This window comes from Staurois parvus, unplaced genomic scaffold (genome assembly GCF_062004578.1).
Source record: "Staurois parvus isolate SC_StPar_1 unplaced genomic scaffold, SC_StPar_1.0 ptg000649l, whole genome shotgun sequence".
Lineage (NCBI taxonomy): Eukaryota > Metazoa > Chordata > Amphibia > Anura > Ranidae > Staurois > Staurois parvus.
This window is the reverse complement of record NW_028318445.1, coordinates 754,288-767,025: the sequence shown is the minus strand read 5'-3', so window position 1 is coordinate 767,025 and position 12,738 is coordinate 754,288. Positions and strand designations below refer to the sequence as shown.

General features: G+C 47.2%; 1 protein-coding gene across 2 annotated transcripts in view; it reads left to right on the top strand.

The window, feature by feature from the left end:
* Positions 1 to 12,738, top strand: part of PPL (periplakin) — a 130,724-nt gene that overhangs the window by 83,318 nt on the left and 34,668 nt on the right. For both annotated transcript variants that reach the window (XM_089694098.1, XM_089694097.1), the window contains 2 exons: positions 240 to 342; positions 4,033 to 4,187. In XM_089694098.1, the coding sequence (XP_089550224.1) occupies positions 240 to 342; positions 4,033 to 4,187 (258 nt within the window). The remainder of the gene's footprint in view (positions 1 to 239; positions 343 to 4,032; positions 4,188 to 12,738) is intronic.

Genomic DNA, 12,738 nt, shown 5'->3' with positions numbered 1-12,738 from the left:
CTGATCCCCTGGCTGCAGCATGCGCACAGTTTGGAAAGTAATACAAAAGGCCGGGTGAGTCACCAGCTAATGAGCTGGCAGGGATCCAGTCCGAGCTCCCCCTTGGCATCCACACGGCTCTCGGTCAGCCCAGGGGTGGGAAGCAGAGGGGTGGGAGGACATCCAAAGCTGTGTGACTGCTGAGCTCCGAGCATGTTGTGCCTGGCTGACTTCGGGTCTCCTTCTCTCCCCTCTTACAGGGTCTCCTCCAACAAGGAACTGTCGGAGCTCATCGACCGACTGCAGAAAAATGCCGACCAAGTGGAGCGATATATCGTGGACACCGACACCAAGCTTCAAAAGGTAAAAATCATCTCAGAAATTCTGATTTGGGGGGGGGGGAACTGCGAGTGACCCCCCCATCACTTCGCCCTACTTGATGCATACATGGCATCAGAAAGAGCGATGATGACACCTTTCTACCCTGCCGCCACACCTGGGGCTGTAATCCCGTGACATGAATGACAACATAAATAAAGAAGACTGGAAGAAAACTGGAGCAGTAACCCGCAGCAACGCTAAAAAAAAAGTCATTCACAGCCACGCCAATATGGCCAATCAGGGGCGTCCCTAGGGTTGGTGTCACCCGGTGCGGTAACACTTGGTGTCACCCCTCCGATGATCCCCGCAGGATGGATCGGATCTGCGGATTGGGGTGCATAATGGATCGGACTCTGATCCATTATGCTTAATCCGCAGATCCGAATCATCCTGAGGGGATCGTCAGCTTGCTATAAAACTTACCTTTTTGTGGAAAGATCAGTTAACCCCGTATAGATTGCAAGCCGACAATCCCCGCAAGATGGATCGGATCTGCGGACTGGGGAGCATAATGGATCAGACTCCGATCCAACATGCTCAATCCGCAGATCCAATCCATCCTGCGGGGATCGTTGGCTTGCTTTAAAACTTACCTTTTCGTGGAGAGATCAGTTAACCCCGTATAGGTTGCAAGCCGACGATTCCTGCAGGATGGATCGGATCTGCGGAATGGGGAGCATAATGGATCAGACTCCGACCCATCATGCTCAATCCGCAGATCCGATCCATCCTGCGGGGATCGTCGGCTTGCTTTAAAACTTACCTTTTCGTGGAGAGATCAGTTAACCCCGTATAGGTTGCAAACCGACGATCCCCGCAGGATGGATCGGATCTGCGGATTGGGGAGCATAATGGATTGGACTTGTCTGCTTGCTTTAAAACTTACCTTTTCGTAGAGTGTGTCCAGTGTCATAGGTGTCACCCGATGCGGCCCACACCTGCCTAGGGGCGCCACTGTGGCCAATCTACCATAATATCGCATACTTTGATAGATAATAATTATACTCATAAATTAGGCTTTTTTTTTATTAAAACCGACAACTACTGCACAAAAACACAACATCAACACATACAGGAAAAAGTAAAAAAAAAAAGTGTAAATTATGTATCATACCTTAAAAAAAGAAAAAAAATGCAAATAATAAAGATAGATATTAATGACCAAAATAAAAAAGGTATAAATAAACAATGCACCAAACGCCAGCAAAAAAAAAAAAAAAGAAGAAAGGAAAATGTGTAAAAATAAAACAAATTATATCAACAAAATAATAACATATAAGAAATATTTAAAATGACACTTTTTTATAAATATAATACATTTATTAAAAAAAAGTTATAAATAAAACTTTAAAAACTTTATAAATAAAAATGTATATTGTTATATCCAAAAAAAGTAATTCTTACAAAAAGTGGCAACACTTAAGGAAAAATAAAGAAGCAGAAAAATAAAATGACTCTCTATAATTCAAACATTAACCACCCCTGTAACCCAAAATCTATCCCTCCCTGTGACCCCAATACTAACCCTCCCTGTAACCCCAATACTAACCCCAATACCAACCCTGCCTGTAACCCCAACACTAACCCTGCCTGTAACCCCAATACTAACCCTCCCTGTAACCCCAATACTAACCCCAATACCAACCCTGCCTGTAACCCCAATACTAACCCTCCCTCTAACCCCAATACTAGCCCTGCATGTAACCCAAACACTAACCCCAACATTAACCCTCCCTGTAACTCCAACACTAATCCCAATATTAACCTTCCCTGTAACCCCAACACTAACCCCAACATTAACCTTCCCTGTAACCCCAATACTAACCCTGCCTGTAACCCCAACATTAACCTTCCCTGTAACCCCAATACTAACCCTGCCTGTAACCCCAACACTAACCCAACATTAACCTTCCCTGTAACCCCATTACTAACCCTGCCTGTAACCCCAACACTAACCCTCCCTGCAACCCCAATACTAACCCTCCCTGTAACTCCAATCCTCCCCATAACTCACACTTACCCTCACTGTAACCCTAATACTATTCAACCTTCCCTATAACTCAGACATTCAACCCCCTGGCGCTAGCGCCTCCCGGCCCTTTAAGGGTTCCAGAAGCCGGGAGGCGGGGTGGGGTTTTAAGGTCATGTGACCCCGTGATTCGCTGTCACGGCGGTCACATGATCTGGAAAGGTCCTGATCGAAAAAGAGTGTGTGCTGGGAGCGTGCTGGGTGCGCGCTCTCAGCACATATGGTTTTTTTAATAGACCACAAATCTGTGGCCGCTCGGCCGGTGCCAAGAGGTTAAAGAGAAGTGCCAGATTAAAAGAAAAAACAAACTACTGCATCTGTCCCCCCCCCCCCGCTGACTCTACACCGAGAACTGAGTGATCAAAGACAGCTGATCTCTCAGTTCTCATATCCACTCTGAGCTCAAAGCGATGACTGTCAGTCACTGGCTCTCTGCTCTGCCCCTCCAGGACTCACTGGAGTTCCGGGCTGTGGAGAGCGAGACCGATTGGCTCAGTCTCCCAGCGGTGCGTTGAGAGGCAGAGCCATCTGCCAGTCAGGCATCTGGGTGGATCCTGACACTATTGTCAGAATCCCTGCAGAGCCTTGATCGGCTCTGTGATGTCAGCCAACAGGGGGCTTTAGCTGAATACGGATCACAGGAATTCAGAACTAAGTGCACTTCTATGAGCCACAGGAAAAGTATACCCAAAAGCTTTGGCCATACTTCTTCTTTTCCCCTGAATATAACCCTAACCCTCCCTATAACTCTAAACCTAACACTAACCTCCCTATATCCCTAATACGATCCCTCCCTGTAACCCCAACCATAACCCTCACACTTACCCTCCCTGTGAATTCAAACCTAAAATTAACCCTAACACTAAACTTCTCAGTGATTGCCACCACCCCAAATCCTCAGTTATGTAAACGCAACTCCTTGTTTGCAAACTAACCTCCCCAATGCTGAGATCTAATGACTTGCAGATGTGAAAATACTCCCTCTAATGGCCCTCTGACATCTGCAGTCCTTCCCAAGGACGGCTGAGATTCTTCATTAGCTGCATTATTTTATGTTTTGGGTTTTTTTTCAGATAGAAAAAGTAACTTTAAAAATGTCAAAGTCAGCAAACAATAAATGATCAAAAAAGGGAAAAAAACTCTTAGAAAATAGAACACAAGGCTTGGTTCACACTTTTGGGCCACAGGAATGCATGCAGTAAGGTGGGAAACACCTATGTTGTGCATTGAAATGCTGCAGTGCCATTTATTCAGCACCCAAACACAGATGGGCAACCCCCCCCCCATAAACGAAATAAAAAAAAATAATTCTAAATTTTATATAAATATATATATATATTTATATTTTTTATTATTATATATATTTTTTTCTCTCTCTCTCTCTTCCTTTAACTTGTATATGGGTACCTTTTTGGTTGACAGGTACACTTGGTTATATGTATATTAACCAATCTAATTGAAACGTGTGCTTTTCCAGCAGAAGCTGCAGTCTGATTGGTTACTGGGAGGCACCACAGGCAGTTTCTATGTAAATCCCTTTAGTAAATGTGGTCCATCACGATTAGACCAGAAAACCATGAACATCCCATCAACGTGGGTCATATGAATCTGTTCACGTGTTAATCGCTTTGTCTTCCCTGCAGGATGTGGACAAGATTGTCTCTTCCCAGCCTGTGATGCACAAGGACAACACCTACCAGAACATCTTGGAGTCGGAGAAGCTGATTGTGGTGCTGGAAACGGATGCCCTGCTGGCTCGTCATCTCAATCATCCGCAGGCAGACATGATCCAGGAGGAGTGAGTGCTTCTACATGCCTTCTATACTGGATCTTTACAGATGACTGGTGCTCTTTAAATGGTCAGGAATCTGACATGTTGAGCCCCCCGTTGACTTCATTTGGGGCTCCAGCTGTGAGATCGCCCTGCCCAGGTTCTCGACTATTTTCCCATAGACCTTGGGGTGTTCCCATTCTATCCCTAATAGAACAATTTTAAAAATTCAGCAGGGAAGGCAGAGGCTCGTGTGATGGTACGTGGGCCTGGGAACACGCCACTGGCATTTGCAGGAAGCATTCACAGTGGGTATAGAAAAGAATCATCCCCATTTAAAGTGTTACTAAACCCCGGAGCCTGCATTTACTATATCCGGTCTCCCCAGACCCTGCATTCACTATATCTGGTCTCCCCGGACCCTGCATTCACTATATCCGGTCTCCCCGGACCCTGCATTCACTATATCTGGTCTCCCCAGACCCTGCATTCACTATATCTGGTCTCCCTGGACCCTGCATTCACTATATCTGGTCTCCCCAGACCCTGCATTCTCTATATCTGGTCTCCCCGGACCCTGCATTCACTATATCTGGTCTCCCCGGACCCTGCATTCACTATATCTGGTCTCCCCAGACCCTGCATTCACTATATCTGGTCTCCCCAGACACTGCATTCACTGTATCTGGTCTCCCCGGACCCTGCATTCACTGTATCTGGTCTCCCCGGACTCTGCATTCACTATATCCGGTCTCCCCCCGGACCCTGCATTCACTATATCTGGTCTCCCCGGACCCTGCATTCACTACAGGTGAAACTTGAAAAATTAGAATAAAAAAAAGTTCATTTATTTCAGTAATGCAACATAAAAGGTGAAATTAATATATGAGATAGACTCATTACATGCAAAGCAAGATAGTTCAAGCCATGATTTGTCATAATTGTGATGATTATGGCTTACAGCTCATGAAAACCCCAAATCCACAATCTCAGAAAATGAGAATATTGTGAAAAGGTGCAATATTCTCGGCTCAAAGTGTCCCACTCTAATCAGCTAATTAAGCCATAACACCTGCAAAGGATTCCTGAGCCTTTAAATGGTCTCTCAGTCTGGTTCAGTAGGAATCACAATCATGGGAAAGAATGCTGACCTGACAGTTGTGCAGAAAACCATCATTGACACCCTCCATGAGGAGGGAAAGCCTCAAAAGGTAATTGCAAAAGAAGTTGGATGTTCCCAAAGTGCTGTATCAAAGCACATTAATAGAAAGTTATGTGGAAGGGAAAAGTGTGGAAGAATAAGGTGCACAAGCAGCAGGGATGACTGTAGCCTGGAGAGGATTGTCAGGAAAAGGCCATTCAAAAGTGTTCACAAGGAGTGGACTGAGGCTGGAGTCAGTGCATCAAGAGCCATCACACACAGACGGATCCCGGACATGGGCTTCAAATGTCGTATTCCTCTTGTCAAGCCGCTCCTGAACAACAAACAACTTCAGAAGCGTCTTACCTGGGCTAAAGAAAATCAGACCTTGTCTGTTGCTCAGTGGTCCAAAGTCCTCTTTTCTGATGAGAGCAACTTTTGCATCTCATTTGGAAACCAAGGACCTCGAGTATGGAGGAAGAATGGAGAGGCCCATGGACCCCGAGTATGGAGAAAGAATGGAGAGGCACACACTGTAAGATGCTTGAATTCCAGTATGAAGTTTCCAGACTGTGTTGATTTGGGGAGCCATGTCATCTGCTGGTGTTGGTCCACTGTGCTTCATTAAGTCCAGGGTCAACGCAGCCGTCTACCAGGAGATTTTGGAGCACTTCATGCTTCCTTCCACAGACAAGCTTTATGGGGATGCTGACTTCATTTTCCAGCAGGACTTGGCACCTGCCCACACTGCCAAAAGCACCAAAACCTGATTCAATGACCGTGGGATTACTGTGCTTGATTGGCCAGCAAACTCGCCTGACCTGACTCCCATAGAGAATCTATGGGGCATTGCCAAGAGAAAGATGAGAGACATGAGACCGAACAATGCAGAAGAGCTGAAGGCCACTATTGAAGCATCCTGGTCTTCCATAACACCTCAGCACTGCCACAGGCTGATAGCTTCCATGCCATGCCGCATTGAGGCAGTAATTGCTGCAAAAGGGGCCCAAACCAAGTACTGAGTACATATGCATGCTTCTACTTTTCAGAGGTCCGATATTGTTCTATGTGCAATCCTTGTTTTATTGATTGAATGTAATATTCAAATTTTCTGAGATTGTGGATTTGGGGTTTTCATGAGCTGTAAGCCATAATCATCACAATGATGACAAATCACGGCTTGAACTATCTTGCTTTGCATGTAATGAGTCTATCTCATATATTATTTTCACCTTTTACGTTGCATTGCTGAAATAAATGAACTTTTGCACCATATTCTAATTTTTCGAGTTTCACCTGTATATCTGGTCTCCCCGGACCCTGCATTCACTGTATCTGGTCTCCCCGGACCCCGCATTCACTGTATCTGGTCCCCCCGGACCCTGCATTCACTGTATATGGTCTCCCCGGACCCTGCATTCACTATATCTGGTCTCCCCGGACCCCGCATTCACTATATCTGGTCTCCCCGGACCCCGCATTCACTATATCTGGTCTCCCCGGACCCCGCATTCACTATATCTGGTCTCCCCGGACCCTGCATTCCCTATATCTGGTCTCCCCGGACCCTGCATTCACTATATCTGGTCTCCCCGGACCCTGCATTCACTATATCTGGTCTCCCCGGACCCTGCATTCACTATATCTGGTCTCCCAGGACCCCGCATGCACTATATCTGGTCTCCCCGGACCCCGCATGCACTATATCTGGTCTCCCCGGACCCTGCATTCACTATATCTGGTCTCCCCGGAACCCGCATTCTCTATATCTGGTCTCCCCAGACCCTGCATTCACTATATCTGGTCTCCCAGGACCCCGCATTCACTATATCTAGTCTCCCACAATACACACAACATGGAAATGCAATTATTTTAGTAAATATAGACTGCTAAATACCTTTTCTCATCAGCAGTATATAGCAGTCTGGTGACTTCTATCAGTGATCAACAGAGCACTAGTTAAAGCTTGTAGGAGGAGTATTCTTTCTGCTGTAGGAGGATGCAGAACCCCTGACCTCTGTTTGGACAGTGCTGATTGGCCCTATGCTGATCATATGCACTCTCCCAAGCAAAAAAAAAAAACCTCTCTAGCGATACACACCAAGCTGAACATGTGCAGAGTGACTCCACACATATATCTTATCAGGAGGTTAGAGGGGGGCATTGGAAGAAGGGGAGGATCAGAGAAGTCAGAATCAAACAGCCTTTTTACACAATTCGGAGGATTAACCCCTTAGGTTCCACTGTGAGTATAACAAGCATGCTTTACTGCATATATAGACTGATTCTTCTGTTGTGGACTTAGTAACACTTTAAAATAATCACATTTAGTTGCTTTGCAGCCTGAAATGAAGACAGACACCGTTTTTGTTTTATCCAGCTGTATTTACTCAGTGCAACTTATAACATTCAAGTGAAAGATAGAACACCAACAACTCATAAGAAATTTCAAAAACAGAATCGCTGAGTTGGAAAAAGGATGACCTCCTTGTGTCAGTATTTTGTTGAACCCTCTTTTGCTGTAATTCCAGCCTTTGCTCTGTTGGGAGATGTCTCTACTAATTTGCACATCTAGACTTTGCAATATTTGCCCGCTCTTCTTTGCAGAACTGCTCAAGTTCAGTGACATTTGATGGTGACCGTTTGTGGACTGCAGTCTTCTAGTCATTCCACAGATTTTCTATGGGGTTTAAGTTTGGGCTCTGACTAGGCCATGCAAGGACATTCATCTTCTCCTCCTCCAACCACTGTGGGCTTTGGACCATTGTCATGTTGGAAGGTAAACCTTCTTCCCATTGACAGCTTTCTGGCAGAGGGCAGCAGATGTTCCTCCAGAATGTGACGGGATTTGCCCCATCCATTTTTCTATCCTGACAAGTGCTCCAATCCCTACTGCAGAGAAATCCGCCATAACAGGATATTCCCCCCCTCCATGCTGTACTGGAGGAATGGTGGAATTTGGATGGTGAGCTGGATTGGACTTCCGCCAGACATATCGTTCAGTGTTGAGGCCAATCTCATCTGACCAGAACCCCTTTCTCCATGTGGCCTCAGAATCTTCAAGGTGCGTTTTGGCAAAACTCAGTCATGACCAGGGGCGGACTGACCATTTGGAAACTCAGGCACTGCTCGGGATCAGTAGGGGGCCCCAGGAGATGCCCCTGGTACCTTTTTCATAGGCTTTTTTAAGTTTGGGCAAGGACACGGGCCCCCATGATCCCCTATTGCCCGGGGGGCCCCATGAGTTGTCAGTCCGCCCCTGGTCATGACTGTATGTGGTCTTTCTTGAGGAGTGGCTCTTTTTGCAACCCCCCATACAAGCCACATTTGTGGAGATTTGTGATCTTGTTGTCACATGCACTCAATGACCACTCTTTGCCATCAATTCCTGCAACTTCTTCAAAGTTTCTGTAGGCCTCTAGGTAGCCTCTCTGGCCAGTTTCCTCCTGGCTCTTTCACCCAGTTTGGCACAACACAGACCCTCCCTGGATCAGGTCATCGCTCCAAATACCTTCCACTTCTTAATTACTGTACATCAGTGGTGTATTTAGGTTTTGTGCTGCCCTAGGCAACACAAAAATCACCTGCCCCTATGGACACCGACCCAACCCATCCCCTTTCCTCTCCCGTGGAGAGAGCCTGACATTGGCCAACAACACTCCTGCCCCCCACCTGGAAGAGTCTTCCACTACCCACCCCCAGGGCGATAGAGAGGAAGACACTCATCTTCACAGCTCCGGACATCCCCGGGAATGAGAGTCAGGCTCTACACACACCATCAAGCAGCCCTCAGCCTCTCTCAGATTCCACCTGGTTCTCATGGTGTGTGTATTCCTTCTTTCATCCCTTCTTCTGGGGGGAGGTGCTGCCCCCCCTGAAAAATGCCACCCTAGGCAAGTGCCTTGTTTGCCTTGTGGTAAATACGCCCCTGCTGTACATAGTATGGCTGAAAAAAGACAAAAGTCTATCCAGTTCAACCATTAAAAAAAAAGTTATAATCCTACACCCACAGTTGATCCAGAGGAAGGCAAAAAACCCAGCAAAGCACGATCCAATTTGCTCCTGCAGGGAAAAAATCCTTCCTGATCCCCCGAGAGGCAATCGGATATTAATAATAGACTTCACTGTGCTTCTATGCATTGATAAAGCCTTTGAAAATGTTTTTTTATCCATCTCCTGACTTGTGTCTGTCCACAACTTTATCCCAGAGATTTTTTGACAGTGACTTGCCACCCATAGTTGATTGTTTGCTTAAGTTGCGCTACTAGAGACTGAAATGTTCCAGGAAAGCTCTTTTCATGCTGAGCTAATCAAAACGACCACAGCTGCTCACAGTTGAAAGTCAAATGGCTTTGTGTGCCATTGAGAAGGTGACTAGCTACTCTTGAAGTCATTTTTAAGAGGAGAGTGCAGGGGTGGACTGACAACTCATGGGGCCCCCGGGCAATAGGGGATCATAGGGCCCCTGTGTCCTTGCCCACACTGAAAGCACATCCAAAAAAGCCTATAAAAAAGGTACCAGGGGCATTTCATAGGGCCCCCTACTGACCCCGGGCCCTCGGGCACTGCCCGAGTGGTCAAATGGTCAGTCCACCCCTGGGAGGGTGATCCTTTTTCCAACTCACTGATTCTGTTTTTGAATTTGTTTCTGACACGTTCGTGTTACATCTTTCACTTGGATGTTATAAGTAGATACAACTGGATAAAACAATAACGGTGGCTGTCTTCATTTCCGGCTGCAAAGCAACAAAATGTGATTATTTTAAAGGGGGGATCCTTTACTGTAGGTGGACAGCTATCCAGAATAGCAGGTTAGGTTGCAATGACCCACTTGGTTTTGGATACAGCAGGGAAGAGGTAAAACCCCATCAGATTTGTTGCCACTATGGGGAGATTACACTTCCTGTGCTGTAAACAACACAGATCCCATCTCATTTCCTGAATGGAGGACGTCCAGTATCATCTAGCTCTCCCCAGACTTACTGTCCTTGGCCCATCCTATTCATGTATTGGATTTCAGTTCTGTCATTCATGGAGGCTCAGCATCACATATGGGCAATTGCAGCCTGCCTAGATACTCCAGTCCAGCCCACTCCTCCAGACTAACATCCACTCATCAAGGCAATATTTGCATACCTTCTCCAAAGAGCTAACCCACTGCTTGCACCAGGACTGACTACTCTGGAGCAGGGGCGTATTTACCACAAGGCAAACAAGGCACTTGCCTAGGGCGGCATTTTTCAGGGGGGCAGCACCTCCCTCCAGAAGAAGGGATGAAAGAAGGGACATGCGTGCCGTGGGAACCAGGTGGGATCTGAGAGAGGCTGCGGGCTGCTTGATGGTGTATGTAGAGCCTGACTCACGTCCCTGGATGTCCAGAGCTGTGAAGATGAGTGTCTCTCTATCGCCGTGGGTGGATGAGGGTAGTGGAAGGCTGTCCCGGGTGGGGGGCAGGGGTGTTGTTGGTAAATGTCAGGCTCTCTCCATGGGATGGGAAGAGGGGGTTGTGTTGGTCGGTGTCTGTGGGGGCAGACAATTTTTGTGTTGCCTAGGGCAGCACAAAACCTAAATACACCACTGCTCTTGAGAGGAGTACTGAGGAAGGGTGCTGCAGTATTTTCAGCAGCTTCGTACAGCACCCTGCCACCAGCCATGATCTTCCTGCATTGCATAGAGAAGTGCAGAAACCCAGTGATGATGTCACTTGATGTACAATAAAGTAGGTAATGAAAACAGACTTTATGTAAAAATATAATTAGCATGTTGATGAGAGGGGAAGGAGGAACCAGGGAAGGCAAAGTATAAGCAGAATAAACTGCAGCGTTAACTTCTATCACGTTTCACTTTGGAGAAGGTATGCAAATATTGCCTTGATGAGTGGATGTTAGTCTGGACCAGGGGCGGACTGACCATTTGGAAACTCGGGCCACGCCTGAGGGCCCGGAGTCAGTAGGGGGCCCCATGAGATGCCCCTGGTACCTTTTACATAGGCTTTTTTGAGTTTGGGCAAGGACACAGGGGCCCTCTGATCCCCTTTTGCTCGGGGGCCCCATGAGTTGTCGGTCCGCCCCTGGTCTGGAGAAGTGGGACTGGAGTATCTAGGCAGGCTGCATTTGCCCACATGTGATGCTGAGCCTCTATGAATGAAAGAACTGAAATCCAATAAATGAATAGGATGGGCCAGGAACAGTAAGGCTCATTTCCTGAATGGAGGACGTCCAGTATTATCTAGCCCGGGAGGGCTAGATGATACTGGGCATCCTCCATTCAGGAAATGAGGTGGGATCTGTGTTGCCTGCAGGGGCAGACTGACCATTTGGAAACTCTGGCACTGCCCGAGGGCCCGGGGTCAGTAAGGGGCCCCATAAGATGCCCCTGGTACCTTTTTTATTTGGGCAAGGACACAGGGGCCCCATGATCCCCTATTGCCCGGGGGCCCAATGAGTTGTCAGTCCGCCCCTGGTTGCCTGTGTACCTGTTTGGTAGATTTTCCCTCACTTCTTGTTCTGTAGACAGTGGCAGGGGCAGACTGACCATTTGGAAACTCGGGCACTGCCCGAGGGCCTGGGGTCAGTAAGGGGCCCCGTGAGATGCCCAAACTCAAAAAAGCCTATGAAAAAGCTACCAGGGGCAAGGACACAGGGGCCCCATGATCCCCTATTGCCCGGGGGCCCCATGAGTTGTCAGTCAGCCCCTGGACAGTGGACCCCGGGACACAAATCGAAGGAATATTCTCCTCTGGAGATACAGACAGCATAGGAAACATGGCAGGGTCCTATTCCCATGCGTCAGTCTTCTCCTCCCATGTCAGTTGCCATGAGGGTCTCTGCGGTGAAGTCTCAGATGAAGTCGATCTCAGACTTCTCCAGCCGGTTTCCATTTTTCACATTTAAGAGGGTCAAAGTTGAGCCGATTAGGAGTTCCGATGACAAAAATAGAGACATGGTGACACTTTATCCATGGCAGGTGGTTGGCCGGAGTGGCCAGTCAGTCATGTGCCTTTGTAGAGAGAGGAGCCTCTCATTCACGGGGCGCATTTATAGGGGAACATACAGAAAGACCTTCTTTTTTTTTTTTTAGGTGGACCTTTTTGGTAACTTTAAAAGCATGAAGAAATTCCTGACATGTCACAATATACAGAAAATCTTTTTCTAGAAAAGACCTGCCTTTTATCATTAAAGAGCCCTCCTCAAGCTCCAGGCCATGACTAGAGTGTGCCTATTATGAGGGATTCCCACCATCCCTCTGATGAGTTTCCAGGTTTGCATACCTGCTCCGCCTATTATGAGGGATTCCCACCATCCCTCTGATGAGTTTCAGGGTCTGCACACCTGCTCCGCCTATTATGAGGGATTCCCACCCTCCCTCTGATGAGTTTCCAGGTTTGCACACCTGCTCCGCCTATTATGAGGGACTCCCACCATCCCTCTGATGAGT